Source organism: Euprymna scolopes, chromosome 24, assembly GCF_053919585.1.
Source record: "Euprymna scolopes isolate OS-2025 chromosome 24, ASM5391958v1, whole genome shotgun sequence".
NCBI classification, from domain to species: domain Eukaryota; kingdom Metazoa; phylum Mollusca; class Cephalopoda; order Sepiida; family Sepiolidae; genus Euprymna; species Euprymna scolopes.
Genome location: NC_136505.1, coordinates 79423574 through 79441301, shown reverse-complemented (window position 1 = coordinate 79441301; position 17728 = coordinate 79423574). Strand labels below are relative to the sequence as shown.

Below are 17728 nucleotides of genomic sequence, written 5' to 3'. Positions count from 1 at the left end.
AACATTTAGATGGCACCACAAAAAGCCCCACCACATTCAGCGGTCCATTGGGTAAATTATGTGCAAATGATTGTCATAATTTACCACAAATATCATTTTCAGCTGTCAAGAATCCCCTGGAGTTTCATTTTGGAATGGAAGATATGGCTAGCCTTAGTAGTGACCAAAGACTGCTCTATGAATATACAGTTGGTATATCTAGAGGAAAGGTGGATTGCCTCATGGAAAATTGGTCCATTAAACCAAGCAAGATGGTTAACTTTGGCCATCAGGCTCATGTGCCTATGGACTCGTGGGGCATATCCACGGAATCTTTTGCCCAAACTCAATTGTTTAATCAAATTTATTGTAAATGTATATGCTATATGTTGGTTTGATATAAAAAAAAAGTAACAAGTTCCATCATCAACAAATGTATATTTACAATATGATTGACAGGATACGGCAGCAACCAAGTGACGTTCAAAATATCACCCTAAAAAACATCCAGTATAATGCGTTTGCATTACTTCCTGAAAATGTTTTATTTTCTATGGTGAAGTCAAATGAACCTGAAGTGAGAGAGGATGGTATAAAAAGAATTTTGAGTATAGGTAAGTGAAAATTTATTCATACAAAACTAGTTAAATTACTTGTGTCTATTGATTGAAACATTTTACATCTAATTTCATCAAATCTTATAAAGGCATTCAGTACTGCATTTAAAATTAAAACTCAAATTATTTTTTATATTGTTTCAGAAGTGGGAATCCAGCCATGAAAAGACTTAAAAAGATCCCAATGATCAACTTTAACGCTTTACACTGGAGCAATTTAATTGATTTGTCAGTAAATGGAGTCTGTGAGCTACCACTTACACAAGACTTTTCTGACAATGAATTAAAGAATTCATTGTTAACTGGTGAAAAGCTCAAATTGCCAGATTTCCCATCCCATTCCCAAGGTGTAGAAAGAGCTGTTAAATTAGTGACAGAGGCTTCCCACACAGTGTATGGCTTTGAATCAAGACACCAGCACATACTTGCAAAAGTTTTGTGCCAACAATTGAGACCAGCGTTTTCATCAAAGAGCTGTTATATGGAACTATTTGATTCCATATATTAAAAATTAATAAAAAAATTATTTGTTTTTCCATATTTGTTTATTGTATTTCAATTCATATCAGGGAAAAAAATCTCAATGCATTCAACAATAACTGTTTGAATAATAGTATTTTAAAGTCGACACAGGTAAGGTGGGGTGGGGGGTCAATTTCAATTTTGAATTTGAAGTTTTGTTATAATTTATTTATTATATTTCTATCAAATAAATAAGATTTCCTGGTTTAAATAGTGAAATTGTTTGGTTTTTACATCAATATTTAAGCCAAATCTGGCAAAATCAAGGGGGTTTCCGTCCGTGATTATTTGAAATCTTTTACGCCAAATTAGCAAAAAACCGTTAAAGATTCAGATCTAATTTTTGGTATGAGTCTTCAATAGCTATATACACAACTTTCAGTGCATCATTCTTTTTGATATTTAAAAAAAAAAATGAAAAATCGACCTACCCTAATATACATATACACATACATATACATACATATATATATGTATGTATATGTATATGTATGTATGTATGTACATACATACATACATATACATGTATGTATATGTATGTATGTATATACATACATACATATATACACACATACATATATACATGTATATGTATGTATGTATATACATACATACATACACACATACATATATACATGTATATGTATGTATGTATATACATACATACATACACACATACATATATACATGTATATGTATGTATGTATATACATACATACATACACACATACATATATACATGTATATGTATGTATGTATATACATACATACATACACACATACATATATACACACATACATATATACACACACACATATATATATATATATACATACATATGATGATTGCTACATCGTTCCAGATGATCGCCGTCACATTGAGTTCGCCTAATCTTGTCGGCCATACCATCTCAGATGACTGCACACCCACCGCAGATTTACACATCTTGAAGCAGATGTGACATACAAATTGAGCAATTTCCATCGAGTTGACTTCCTCTGGAGGTTGAAGGGTATTCCTATGAACAATCACGTCTTAAACCAGCAGTACACTTGCAAACTTTGCTGCATGTTAAACAGATTGTTTGGTTTGGACTAATAGGTGCAAAGTTGACCTGAACAGGAGTTTTGTGCGACTTAAGATAGTGGACGTAGCCAGCTTTTGACAAAAGCACTCGTTCATAAATGTCACATTTCCAGCTTTATGCGTCATGGTTAAGACCATCAATTAAACCTTTGCGAAGCTCTCGCTTCAGATTGCTGTGGGCCTGCTTTTTCGCTAGAGCATCACAACTTTCACGTACAAGCTTTCGCCACTTCGGCCTTTGCAGAGCAAGTTCTTCCCATTTGTCGATGTTGATTTGTAAGAATTTTAAATTATTCTATGTAGAGTCCCTGAAGCACTTCCTAGGCTTGTGTTGAGGGCGCTTGCCCTTTTTCAGCTCCCTGTAAAAAATTTGTTTTGACAGCCTACAATCTTTCATTCAAACCAAGTGGCCTACCCAACACATGCAAGATCTGATTACAAGAACCAACACTGGAGCAACATACTCTCATAAGGACTTCAGTATCGGGTACTTGTGTTTGCCACTTGATGTTTAAGATATGTCTCAAGCATTTTTGGTGAAATCGTTCAAGCCATTTAATGTGCCTTTGATGCAACGTCCATGTCTCCGATGATTACAACAGTGTGGTTAGCACACAGGTCTTGTAAACGTAGATCTTAGTCCTATCTGTGATGCCACAACCTTCTCCAACCTTCCAAAAGCTACAGATGCCTTCTGAATTTGCCTGTAGATTTCAGTGTCGAGACAGCCATCCCTCGACAGAGAACTACCAAGGTACACAAATGAATCAACTACTCCCAGTCTAGCACCACAGACCATGATGTTCGGCTCCACATATGACTGGCCCGGTGCAAGAGTGAACATCACCTTTGTTTTAGACATACATATATGCATACACACACACACAAGTTATACATGGGCAGCTTGCTATTACACATATTTTAAGAATGTAAGCGTTTTTAATGATTTATAATAAGAAAACTTACTTTTTTTCTTCCATATTTTGTTTCTCTTTACGCTCCAATGCTCGAACTTTCTTGCACAAGATTCTGTAGTTTTTTACCATTTCACTGATAGGTAAAAGAAAATATTTTAAATAATTTTAGGAAAGCTGGAAAGCTATTGTTGATATTTAAATTAACAGAACTTGGGAAAATAAATGTCTACAAGAAAGAACATATTGAAAGTGAAACTGAACATAGAATAGTTGATACATCTTTTTAACATGGATTAACAATATTATAATAAATTTTTCAATTCATAATATGCATATTTTTTATTATAAAAATAAATTATTTCAAGGCAACATAAATCTAATGCTTTTAAAGAAATGAATGCAAAATTATTTTTATATTATACATTTTTAATAAAATATATTGGTAATATATATATATAAGTAAATTATTTTTATATTTCAAAGTATCAACTATAATTAATTTTCTTTTTTTTTTTTTTTCTTAAATTTATAAGTATCAGTCACACTAACTTAGTCAGGAAGTATTATTGGCTATCAGCATTTTATTTTAAATGTGTAAATCCCTACCGAAGTTGTTCATGCCATTTGTTATAAACTTGTAAAAATTGCTCCACATTATCCACATGGGATCGCATATGTTTAACATTGGCACTTTTTAGGATCTTCACTTGAACATTTGTTAATTGTGGACCTTGCGTCTTCAGCACTGGTCGTCTCAAGTAGCTAGATTTGCTCACTCCTAAAAGAAAGAAAAAATTATCTTAAGAAACAACACTTTTCATCTTTGTAGAAAAATGTTTCTTTGAAATTGACTATTGCTTTACCATGAACGCTTGACATTTTCAACTCATATTTCATATTTTCATTAGTGGCAAAAGTGAAAGACAAACTAGCGATAAAAAACAAAAGTCGGGAATTATTCTCTATTACAGTAGATGAAGTTAGGACTTTATTTAAATAATATACTTAATATATACTATTACTATAAGCTTGCTTGTATTGAAAATGCTTGCTTCCTTGCTAGCCAATCAAACCATCTAATATAGTTGGTCTTACTTTCAATTATATTTGAAACTAAAATACAGTGACATTAGCTACGTCGCTAGGACTATTACTGAATAGATACACTATGCTTTGAGCTTAACCAAACTGACTACATTTAATTAATCCTGACGCGCTATATACATATAGTTTCTTCTCATTACGGTACAAGCACCCTTGCTTGATTGCTACATATATCCAATATGTACTTTGCCTCCAAGACGACTGCCTATTTTTTCTTCTCTTCTCAAACTAAACGTTACTTGGCACTCAAAACTCTTATAATTAATCCTAACTGTATTCTGTAAGTTTCATCCTCTCCTGAAAACTAACAATCTGCTCTACTCCCCAAGCTGCCACTATCACTCATACAACTTAGATGGGGGTCTTCAGCTTTGCATGCTGACCGATTGGAAGTCATGATCACTAAACATCTGTACATTTCTACCCCTTAGGCATGCATTAGTTTATTCTTATCCAGGTCGATACTCACTAACAAGTCTGTACTTGGATATACAACTATCTATATTACATAGCAATAGCTGTCCCTTCCTTAGCTTAGCAATGTTAAATACAAAAACTAAACCGATACTCTATAATGCAAAACACAACTTCCTGATTTTTAAACGAAAGCTGATGATATCTTGATTAGAAATGGTAACCGACTTAATACCTACAATCTCCATATATTCGTATTTACTGGAAATATGCCCATATATCTATTTATTGCACTATACATACTGTATACGACATAGCATATAATTTACTCCCAATTATACCTGTACTGTAATGAACTTCATATCAAAAATGACGTTACTTGTATCTATTAAATATACAACTTAACCCTCCTGCTATCTAAAATATCCAGAGCTTGTACAATTTTTTCTAGTTAATTCGTAATACCATACCATTCTGCAATGCATTATCCTATTCCTAAGCCAACATAAAAATAAGAAAAGGAAACATTTTTTTAACCTACAGGAACAAACAAACCATGTTAACTCCTTCCAACAGACCTGTTTGCAAATATAGCTGCTTCCACTGCATGAACTCTTACTCAGCCCCTCCTCCAGTAACAAACAATGAAATAGCAATGCCCTGTAATCACTTTGAGGAGTATAATTTTTCAGTTGATATATAACCCTTATAAACTAACCCATTACATTAACCACCAACGCGGGGCCGTAGAAATACCTGGATTAGGACCCAGACGCGGGGAAACCCTCTCAGTGCTGATGGACCCATAGATCTTCCCAGGTCATCCGTCTAGGAGAAGGAAAACTTTGAAGCTAAACCTAAGGGGAGGAAGGCCTCTCCAGTCTTGGATGACAACCTTCCTAGAGCTGGTGACTCAAACAAATTACCGGTCTGCAAACCTAAACTGTTTAAGGAGTAGATAGGCACTGTCTATCGCCCGGCTTCCATACTCCTTCTTGCCTATTAGCTAGGCATAGAGGTCGAATCACAGGGAGTCGATAGACCTTCAGTGGTCGATCTTGTTTCCTGACTAGGGCAATGAATGCCGTTTCCCCCACTCCCGACACATCCCATCCCCTAAACTGGGCGCTTGGGAGTGCTTGAATGCCATAATGCCAGTACAAGTAGATTGGGTTGACCATCGTCTGATGGGTTGAGGGTACCGGATACAGTTACCGGCTGTTGTTCCCGACTGGTAGTACAGGGGCCCTAACTCTTTGGTAGCGCTCAGAGCGGCTACTTCATCAACAGTTGTATATCGGGTTGTTTGTAGCGCCATGTCGCGCATGGAAAGGGACCCTGCACTCATCCCTGGTGGGCTATCCCGAGGCCACAATCCTAGTAGATGGCAGGACAACTGATGGTCTGCTTGTGTTGCATGTCTGGTATTCTGCATAACCACTTGTTCAGCATCCCTTACCTAAACTGAAACTCTTAAAAAAAAAATGACAGTACAATAAAAAAAATTACGCTAAAACCAGGCCCAAACTCAAACAAAACCAACCTGCCTTCTCCCTTGAGGCTTGCATTTAAGCACATCCGTGGGCTTATAACTAATTTAAATTATGTTGAAGCATTTCTCCTAACAAACACCCTGGATATCTTAGCACTAAGTGAGACTAACCTACACTCCTCCATCCCCTCTAACTACTTTAACATGCCTGGATATCTCCCACTGCCATAAGGACGCTGAGAGATATGCACGGACTTGGAGTATATATTCAGAATACCCTCCTCTTGACTAGAGAAACTAAACTAGAATCGGACGATCAAGCCTTTATGTGCTTTAGACTTAACATGCAGCATAACATTAGCAACTTTTATTTTCTCTACCACTCTCCCTTGACCCAGGACTGTACCCTAATAAACAAAGTCTCTGACAGCATAGATACAGCACTTTCCCTTGACACTAGCACACAAGTGCATGTGTTTGGTGACTTCAATATCCACCACAGCAACTGGCTTGGATTATCAATACACATGAAAGAATTAAAATAGCTTAAAATATTTCAATATTGGTATGCATAGAAAGAATTTTATGAGCTAAGAAAGAATCTTTTTAAATTTTAAAAATCTGATTAAAATTAAGGAAATTATGAATATTTTTGTGCCTCACACGTTCGGATATTTTCCCCTCTTTAAGACTATATGCGTTTCGTCACATTTTTTACACTACTTTTTCAATAAAAATGTCATATCTTTGTTAAAACACAAGATTAAGCAATGAAATTTACCATATAAGTGTATTTTGTACAAGGAATCAGAATATGCGATTGAAAATATCCAAAAGTTCATGGTTTCCAAATAATCTGCAGTAAATGTGCATAAATATGCTGCAATTCCTTAAAAATGCCATGTATCCATTGGAGAACTCAAACTTGAATTGTGATGTGCTTTATGTACAAAAAACTTAAAGCTAAACATAGGACCATTTAAAAATGAATATATTGCAATATTATTGTAGATTAACACCTGTTTAACTCCACCCAACCCCTTCTGACCACCCCTCCAAAATGTGATTCTACCTTTTTAGGCAATTATGTATGAAATGCCATGAAAAACTTTAATAAAAGATAAACAAATTATTTTAGAATTTAATGTAAAATAATTCCCCATTACAAGTCATTCTAGCGTTTTAGGGCAGTTAACTGTTTTTTTTTTATGGGAGATAAATCCTGTATGCTTTTTGTTTTATTTTTTTTTAAGATGATTATGTGTGGTTTTAAGAGGGTTTCTATGCAATGAGAATATGGGGAGGGTTGCCATTTGGACTTTGAATTAATTGTAGGGCTAAGAAAAATTATGCGTGAACATACTGAAGACTTGACAGAAACAAAAACAATATTAGAGGGGGGATGATTAGTTTCACAAAAATTTAATGTAAATAATTCACCATTTCCAGCATTTTAGGACAGTTAACCAATTTATTTTTTATGTGCATTTTTCTTTAAGGAAGGATCTATTTTTTGTTTGTTTGTTTTAGATGCTTGTATGTGGCTTACAGAGGTCTTTTGTTGGGGGGGGGCCACTCGAACTTAGTGTTATTGTTAGGGTTAAAGAGTGTTTTAGGAGGAGACTTGCCACACATAACTTTAGTAGGTGGGTTGCTAACAGTATTTTGTTTTACTATTTATTTTTAAGTCATTATCAAGACTTCAAATATTTAAGTGTCAACTAACTGACATTTGTCTTGTTCTCAGGAAATGCTCAACAGTCAACACTATTTGTGCGTTTGTATTACTTGCCATAGAGGTATGAAAAAGTTGTCCAAAAAATTAAAAAAAATAAAATTATAACAAATGTTATGCAAAGCATGTTTTTATTTAATGTAACATGTTTATTCGGCTCAAAAAAAACATACAGTGCTTACTGATGTATTGGAAAGTTAAAAATGGCGGCCGACTATCTCTTTCACACGGTAAGTTTGGGAAGATGAGTTAAAAATAAAAAACTAAACAAAATACTGTTAAAAACCCGCCAAATATATATCCGCCTATGTCATAGTAACATATTGAGCGAGTTTCTAACAGTATTTTGTCTGGTTTTTTATTTATAACTCATTTTCCCAAACTTAAAAGAGAGAGTCGGCCACCATTTTAAATTTTCAAATACATCGGTAAACACTACGTTTTTTGAGCTGAATAAACATGTTACATTAAATATAAACACTAAAAACATATCCAGTTAGGTAGAAAAGTAACTTATCTTGCCTTTGATAACATTTATTTGTTATATATTTGTTTTTTTGAGAACTTTTTCAAATGTATGTGTATAGTAATACAAACAAGATTTTCATACATCTTTTTATTTTGGAAAAAACATTTGTGGCTGTTCGCAGTAAAACATTATTTTAATTCGCTGTTCAAAACTAATGCAATGAATAAAAGTGCATGCAAGCTATATATCTACAAAAATTTACTTTGTTTTTTTAACCATGTTTTTAAATTTGACGAGAAATGTGAGAAATTATAATGGATTCATAATGCCGAATTGGTTGAGATTGTTACTATACATTCTGAAAACCGAATAGTTCTAAACTAATATTATTCTGATAACAAAATAGCTCTAATTAAACATATTAAAACATTTATATTCATATTTTCATGTTTTTCTTAATTCGTTCGTGAATAAAAATTAAAGAATGCATGTTGTTTATTCTGTGCTATGACTAATACTACAACTGCTGCGGTACTGCTGCTACTAATACTAACTTAATTTGACCAAACTCGAAAAATAAACATTTTTTTCGGGTAGGTCCTTTTAAATTATTATCAATTACCGCGGTCCTACTCAACATAAAATAATACTTTTAATTGATAAAGATAGTAAAAAGAATGATTTACTTACTAGTGGGTGTCCGATGAAATTTTTTTCCAAAATGGTCGATACTCGTCATATTAAAGTCTTATTTTTAACACAACAAAAAAAGAAATGGTCAAAAATATTTCAGACACTTGACAGTATTAAGATTAATACCTCTTCTTATTGGTTTCCAAATTTCATAACGAAATTCTTCATACAATCATGGTACAGGCCTTTAGAAAACAGGGAGGGTCATTAGAAAACCTTACCGAAAACGCCATTTTATGACGTTCACATTTTTATCACTTTATTTGCTTAAAACTCTTAAAATATATACGTGTACATTCATATTTATTAATTCATTTAAAAGTATATTCATTTCCAAACAAAACAGTAGTAATTTGAAGACTTGAAGTGCTTTGATTTGAAAAATATGGCTATTTTAGTAGAACTACCTTGAAATCTGTAATTATCCAAAGCGTTTTCTTCGTCCTGTGTATTACTACTTGGATTTTCTTCTCACACAGACGCAGCTGGTATGACTGCATATAACTTCTCTATATCTCATTCCTTATCACAGATGGTTACGTTTCCAACCCGTTTCCCAGACCAGCAAGAACAACATGCATCACTTCTAGATCTGTTTCTGACTACAGTTCCCGATGACTGTGTAACTAATGTAACAGCCCACTTGGGAACATGCAGTGGTAATAGTTGAAATAGCCCTAAACTTTAGAGCCAAAACTGAAGAGCCAGTGCTCAAAACAACAAGATATTATAAAAAGGCTGACTGGGAAGCCATCAGGGATCTCATCAGGGACGCCCCATGGCAAAATATCTTTTCACTTCCTGTTGAACAGTGTGCAATTGAGACTACTGAATGGTTCAAAAAAGCAATTGAAGCACATGTTCCCAAACGGAAATTTTATAGCAAGCCCCACTCTCCCCAATGGTTTACTTCTACTTGTGCAGCCGCCAGCGCACAAAGGCAGCATGCATACCGCAGATTTAACCAACATATGTCCAGTTCAAACAGGCAGAAGTATATAGAAGCCAGAAGTAACTGTAAGAAAAAAATAGCGACAGCTAAGAGAGAATTTACTGAAACCACTAAAAAAACGTAACGAACGACAGAAATTAGGAACCTGCAACTTCTGGAAAATCTACAACAGTGTAGTAAATAATGGGCAATCAACAATCCCCCCACTATCCAACAATCATGAGGTTGTTTGCTCTGCAACTGAGAAGGCTAACATACTTACCAGTCGGTTTGCCTCCAACTGCACACTGGACCCTCCCAACCACCCCCTCCCTGACTTTCCTTTGCGGACAGACGCCACACTAGACGATCTGAAAATCACCCCTTCTCAGGTGCATGCTATCATAAGAAATCTTGACACTGCAAAAGTATGTGGACCTGATCTCATCCCGGCTGTGCTATTAAAAAAGTGCTCCACCAAAGTAGCTCCGGTTCTCTCCAAACTTTATAATAAATGCCTTAATGAATCTTGCTTTCCTGCCTACTGGAAAACTGCGTCTGTAGTACCAGTTTTCAAGAATTCTGGCGAAAGAACTGACCCAGTAAATTATCGTCCCATTAGTCTCCTTCCATTTTTTGTAGTACTTACCAACAAAACAAACGCCCATGTGTTTGTGCCTAGTATAGGCATGCGCGACAACAAAACTTGGGTTTTATAAGCGGAAGTCTCGAGGTTGTCAGGAATCTACAGGCGCATGCACAAGAGGAGGGATTGAGATAGTGGTATAAAAGGCAGGTCGAGTGAGAAGGTTGTTGTTGTGGTTGTCATTGGACGTTACAGTGACGCGTGCATTAGCAGGTGATTAAGAGGCTGTTTTTTTTGTGTGTCAAGTCACGCACCTCGGTGAAGATCATATAAATCGTGCACCTCGGTGAAGGTGAAGGTCATAAGCTATTTCGGCTATTTCGTTTTGTCTCTTTTCCTGGACAACTATGGCTGGGGCAAAGTTTGATTTAAAACTGATACCCGAATTCGACGGATCCACTTCTGTTGTCGACTGGGTCGAAAGGGTTGAGCTGACCTGCAACCTCTGTGAAGTAAAGGGGGTGCATACCATGATCCCCCTGAGATTGGCTGGAGGCGCCCTAAGTGTATATAAGCAACTTAGTGCCGTGGAGAAGGCTGATGTTACCTGTATAAAAAATGCTTTATATAAGGCATTTCCCATGGATCCTTGCACGGCCTACGAAACATTTGCCTCTAGGAAGCTCATGCCAGGAGAAACCGTGGACGTCTTCTTCGCGGAGCTGAAGAAACTTGCAATTCTATTTGGCAATGGAGTGTCAGAGCAAACACTCGCGTATGCGTTTGTGGCCGGCCTTCCCACCCATGTTAAGCAACTGTTGAGGGCTTCCACCAGCGTATCTGTAACGCCCATGGAACATTTGTTAGAACGCGCTCGAGCCATTATCAGAGATGAGGAGGACCTGAGGGAACCGGTTGTAATGATGGCGCAGGCAGCCAAGACTAATGCTGAAAAGAGTCCCAGTTTGAGACCCACGACCAATGGGAGATGTTTCTGCTGCGGCCAGCGAGGCCATTTCGCAAGAAGTTGTACTAACAAGGGACGGGGGCGCTCGCACGGTTTCCAATGTGGTAGTTATGGACATTTATCCTAAAATTGTGCGGGAAATGCATCAGGGGGCAGGACGTCAGTGCCGCCCTGTTCCCCAGACAAAATTTAATTGAGGCGCAACCGACAATAAATGTGTACGTGGACCAAGTGCCTTGTTCAGCTCTTCTAGACTCCGGGTGCTCACACACCATCATGAGTGCCAAGTTGTGTCGAAACTGGACAAAGCAGAACATCAAAGTAACCACAATAGGTGGCAATACGCAAGCTTGCTGTGGAGCCGGAACTGTCAAAGTCCACAGACTCTGGTGTGGCCGCAGACATTAATGTGCTGGTGATGTGAGGGGATTTGCTGGGATTCGATGTACTGTTGGGATATGATGCTATTAAGGCACTGGGGAGAGTGGTTATCGGAAGAGATGGGACTGTGCGAATTTTGGAAACCCCAGTGTGTGCTGCAGTTCACATTGATCGGCCTGATTTTAAGGTGGACTATAACCCTCACCAAAAAGCATGGACTGCATCGTGGAAGTGGACAGAAGGAAGGGCGTCAACTGAACTCAAGAATAGCATTGCAGAGTACTCGATACCCGACAAGGCCCGTAATGAATACGAGAAGGAACTTGAGACATGGATCCAGGATGGATGGCTGATCCTCTACCCTAACAAGCTGGGACCACCCAAGGGTCTGATTCCCTTAATGGCGGTAGTCCAGCATAAATCAAAAGTTCGTCCGGTGCTGGACTATCGTGAACTCAATAGATACATTGAGACGTACACTGCCGATGCTGACGTGTGCGCCAGCAAGCTGAGAGAATGGTGCCAGAAGGGCTCCAATGTGTCTATAGTACACTTGTGGAAGGCTTATTTGCAGGTGCGGGTGGATGAGACATTGTGGCCGTTCCAGACAGTGTGGTTCCGGGGTCAGAGATACTGCCTTACTCGACTTGGCTTTGGGCTGAATGTGGCACCGCAAATCATGAAAACCATCGTAAATGCAGTGTTGTCCCAGGAAAAGACCACTGAGGACGCAACATCAGCCTATATTGACGATGTGTACGTCAATGAAGATGTACAATCTGCATCGCACGTCAGAGAAAAGTTAGCTCAATTCGGGTTGGAGTGCAAGGATCCCGAACGTCTGAGGGATGGAGGACGGGTATTAGGATTGGACGTTTGCGGGAAAGACGGTACCTTACGATGGAGGCGTGGCAGTGAGATTCCAAACATCCCTGATGTTATTACGCGGCGGACTATTTTTTCCTTGTGTGGGAAACTTATTGGTCACTTACCAGCGTGTGGCTGGCTCCGATCAGCTGTGGGTGTCAGCAAACGCAGGGCAAGTTTAGTAACTACAGGTTGGGATGATGTATCTGATGATGCTCTTCTAACTCTGATGACGACAAACCCTAGAGAGAGTTGACAAGGAGGACCCTGCCCGTGGAGAATGGTGTGTCGATGGGGACACTGTGAATGTGTGGGTTGACGCTAGTTCTTTGGCATTGGGAGTGTTATTGGTGCAACGTGGAAATGTAATTGAAGACGCGTGCTGGCTGCAACCCGTGAATGATGCTCAACACATCAACCTGGCAGAACTGGATGCTGTTGTGAAGGGTTTAAATCTAGCACTGCAATGGCAGTCAAAGAAGTTACACTTGTACACGGATTCTCTCTGCGTCTACCACTAGGTGTCCGACACTCTTTCGTGACGAACGAGAGTCCGCACTAAGGCAGCCAGTGAGATGTTAATCCGGCGGAGGCTAAACACCCTGAAGAGTCTGGTATCATAGTATGACCTGTCGGTGAGTGTAACGCTCGTGGCATCACACTGTAATCATGCAGACCAACTAACCCGTGTGCCTCACAAATGGTATGAAGTTGTGAAGACAGGCGTGGAGTTCGCTGCTCAATCTTGCGCAGTTGGCGCGATTAGCTCATTGCCAAATACAAAGAATTCATGTGCAGAGTGGACATCCAGGTATTAAAAGAACTTTGTATTTTGCGAGGCGTGTGGACCCGGCAGTGACAAGGGCGGATGTCAGGCAGATCATCAAGCACCGTGAGGCATGCCAGTCTATCGATCCTGCACCTGAGCAATGGCAGAAGGGGCGATTGGAAGTTGAGCATGTGTGGCAACGATTAGCGATGGATATTACCCATTACAGTGGTAAGCCCTTTCTAACCCTTATCGACTGTGGACCCACTCGTTTTGCGGTGTGGCGGTAAATGACCAGGCAGGACTCAGCGAATGTTGTCCGCCAACTGTCATCTATCTTTTCTGAGCGAGGTGCGCCGGAAGAGATATTGACGGACAACGATGCTGCTTTTTGTAGCCACCAAGTTCGGCAGTTGTTGAATGAGTGGGGTGTCCGACTACGACTGCGATGTGCTCATGTGCCATCAGGGAATGGCATTGCTGAGAGGAGCCATCGCAGCATCAAGAGAATTGCTGCCAGAAAGCAATGCACCATTACGGAGGCCACGTATTGGTATAACATCACACCAAAGGATGGGAAGACACTAACAACAGCACCGGCCAATGCCATACACAAATACCGTGTTAGGATAAAGGGCATTGACACTGTCCAGCCAATCGACGAGGAGAGTCATGACAAATACAAGGTAGGGGATCCAGTTTGGGTTAGACCCCCTGGAAACCGGTGCACCATCAAGTTCAAGCGAGGACGAATATCTGGAGTGGTTAGCCAGCAGTCGGTCCTTGTTGATGGAACCCCACGCCATGTGCGTGATATTCGCCCAGCTAGTGAAGTACATCCCACAACTACAGAGAGCGATGAATCATCAGATGATGAGCTGCTGATGAGTGCGGTCACAGAGCATGCGTTCCGCAGATTCAACCGACATAAGTCCAGCTCAAATAAACAGAAGTTTATAGAAGCTAGAAATAATTGTAAGAGAGTGATAGACACAGCTAAGTCAGATTACTCTGAAACCACCAGAAAGCGCATCGAAGCACAGAAATTAGGAACCCGGGATTTTTGGAAAATCTACAACAGCGTAGTTAATAATGGACAGTCAATTATTCCCCCACTAACAAACAATCATGAGGTTGCTTGCACGGCAACTGACAAGGCTAATCTGCTTGCCAGTCGGTTTGCCTCAAACTCCACACTGAACTCGGTACACCACTCACTCCCTGATTTTCCTCTGCGAACAGACGCCACACTTGACGACTTGAAAATCACCCCTTCTCAGGTACATGCTATTATAAAAAACCTAGACACCTCTAAAGCATGTGGACCAGATCTCATCCCGGCTGTGCTATTAAAAAAATGCTCTGCCGAGGTTGCTCCAGTTCTGTCCAAACTTTACAATAAATGCCTTAACGAATCTTGTTTTCCCGACTGCTGGAAAACCGCCTCTGTGGTACCAGTCTTCAAGAATTCTGGTGAAAGAACTGACCCACTAAATTATCGCCCCATTAGCCTCCTCCCGCTTTTCGCCAAAATATTTGAGTCCTTAGTTAATAAAGCCCTAGTCCAGCACCTAACAGCTGCTAAACTCTTGACTGACAAACAATATGGATTCAGGCAAGCCCGTTCAACAGCAGATATCTTAACTGTAGTTTCTGAACGTATATACCGTTCATTGGATAAAACAGGGGAGGGTAGAGCGGTGGCCCTTGATATATCTAAGGCTTTTGACAGGGTATGGCACGATGGTCTTCTAAGGAAAATTAGATCATATGGAATCACTGGAAGAATTCATAACGTAATTAAATCCTTCTTAAGTAATAGAAAAATCAAAGTTGTCCTCGACGGACGTACATCCAAACAATATGACATAAATGCGGGAGTGCCTCAGGGGTCTATCCTTGGACCTCTATTGTTCCTGATATTCATAAACGACCTCCCTGATAATATTGTTTCGGAGATGGGTATATTTGCCGATGACACCACTCTCTATAACAGATATGAGGGGAAAACAAATGAACACATATCCAAGAAAATGGCAGAAACACTAGAGGATGACCTCCAATCCGTAGTGGAATGGGGACAAAAATGGTTGGTCTCATTCAATGCTGCTAAGACTAGGCTTGTTTCCTTCAATAACTACAAGAAACCTTCTCTACCACCAATAGCAATGGCCAAGAACACATTGCCTGAAAGTACTTCTTTTAAACTCCTCGGCCTAACGTTTACAGGGAATATGAACTGGAATAGATACATTGAGAGCATTGCCAAGGCTGCTGCAAGGAAGGTTGGCTCCCTCTACCGTGCTAGAAAACTACTTACGCCTGCCAGTATCCTATACCTCTATAAGGCAACCATTCGCCCATGTATGGAGTACTGTTGTCACATCTGGGCTGGTGCATCTGCTGCTTGTCTCTCGCTCCTGGACAGGGTTCAAAAAAGAGTCGCAAACCTGATAGGTCCTGAACTGTCATCTGGGCTTCAACCTCTGTCCCATCGACGAGATGTTGCATCCCTCTGCCTGTTCTACAAATACTTTAATGGTGAATGCTCTGACGAACTGCAAACACTTGTACCTCCCCGACGTAACTACCCCCGACAAACCCGACAAGCTACTAAGTCTCATCCCTTTACAGTGGAGATCCCTAGGTGCAAGAAAGCCTTTTACTCCAATAGTTTCTTCCCCAGAACTGCGGGTCTTTGGAACTCCCTTCCGGGATTCTGCTTTCCCAACTGCAATGATATGCAGAAGTTCAAGTGTAATGTTAACAAACATCTTTCTACTCTTCTCCCTTCATAATGACCCCGCTAATTAATTCCCTAATAGTAGCCCCCTGCTTCAAAGTGGCACTGTGCCTTGTTTGGGGTGAAAATTGAATAAAAAAAAAAAAAAAAAAAAAAGAGAGTGGTAGTTGTAGTTCGTCTGATCAGGCAGGATCAGAACCAGAACCAGAACCAGAATCCGAGATTGTAAATATCACCCTTCGCAGAAGCCAACGAACTAAGAGGCCACCCCCGGAGTGTACTCTATGTGATCATCAGATCAGGGGGGGAGTGTAGTACTTACCAACAAAACAAACGCCCATGTGTTTGTGCCTTGTATAGGCATGCGCGACAACAAAACTTGGGTTTTTATAAGCGGAAGTCTCGAGGTTGTCAGGAATCTAAAGGCGCATGCGCAAGAGGAGGGATTGAGATAGTGGTATAAAAGGCAGGTCGAGTGAAAAGGTTGTTGTTGTTGTTGTCATTGGACGTTACAGTGACGCGTGTGTTAGCAGGTGATTAAGAGGTTGTTTTTTTTTGTGTGTCAAGTCGCGCACCTCGGTAAAGATCATAAGTCGTGCACCTCAGTGAAGGTGAAGGTCATATTTTTTGCCAAAATATTTGAGACAATAATTAACCAAGCTCCAGTCCATCACCTTACAGATGCTAAACTTCTGACTGACCAACAATATGGATTTAGACAAGCCTGTTCAACAGCAGACATCCTAACTGTAATCTCAGAATGTATATACCAGTCACTGGACAAAGCAGGGGAGGGTAGAGTGATAGCTCTAGATATATCTAAGGCTTTTGACAGGGTATGGCATGAAGGTCTTCTCAGGAAAATCAGATCATATGGTATCACTGGAAGAATACATGACATAATTAAATCCTTCTTAGATATGAGAAAAATCCAGGTTGTCCTCCATGGTCATACATCTAAACAATACGCTATAAATGCGGGAGTGTCCCAGGGGTCTATCCTGTGACCTCTGTTATTCCTAATATTCATAAATGACCTCCCTGACAAAATTGCCTGTGAGATGGGTATATATGCTGACGACACCACACTCTATAACAGACACGACAGGAAATCAAATGAAAACATATCTAAAGAAATGGCAGAAGCACTAGAGGATGACCTCCGATCTGTAGTGGAATGCGGACATAAATGGATGGTCACATTCAATACTACCAAGACTAAACTCCTTTCCTTCAATAATTACAAGAAACCTTCTCTACCACCAATAGCAACGGCCAATAACTCTTTATCTGAAAATACATACTTTAAACTCCTCGGTCAAACGCTCTCAGGAAACACGAGTTGAAACAATTACATTGAGAGTATCGCCAGGACCACTGCGAAGAAGGACCGTGCTAGAAAGATACTAATGCCCGAAAGTATCCTATACCTCTATAAGGCCACCATTCGCCCAT

The 17728-nt window shown here is 39.5% G+C and overlaps 1 protein-coding gene across 3 annotated transcripts in view; it reads right to left on the bottom strand.

Annotated features, from left to right (window-relative positions):
- The window catches only part of LOC145246788 (uncharacterized), a 242356-nt gene that overhangs the window by 124899 nt on the left and 99729 nt on the right, over positions 1-17728 (bottom strand). For all 3 annotated transcript variants that reach the window (XM_080108584.1, XM_080108586.1, XM_080108585.1), the window contains exons 6-7: positions 3729-3900; positions 3172-3255 (exon numbers count right to left, since the gene is read on the bottom strand). In XM_080108584.1, coding sequence (XP_079964710.1) covers positions 3172-3255; positions 3729-3900 — 256 coding nt within the window. The remainder of the gene's footprint in view (positions 1-3171; positions 3256-3728; positions 3901-17728) is intronic.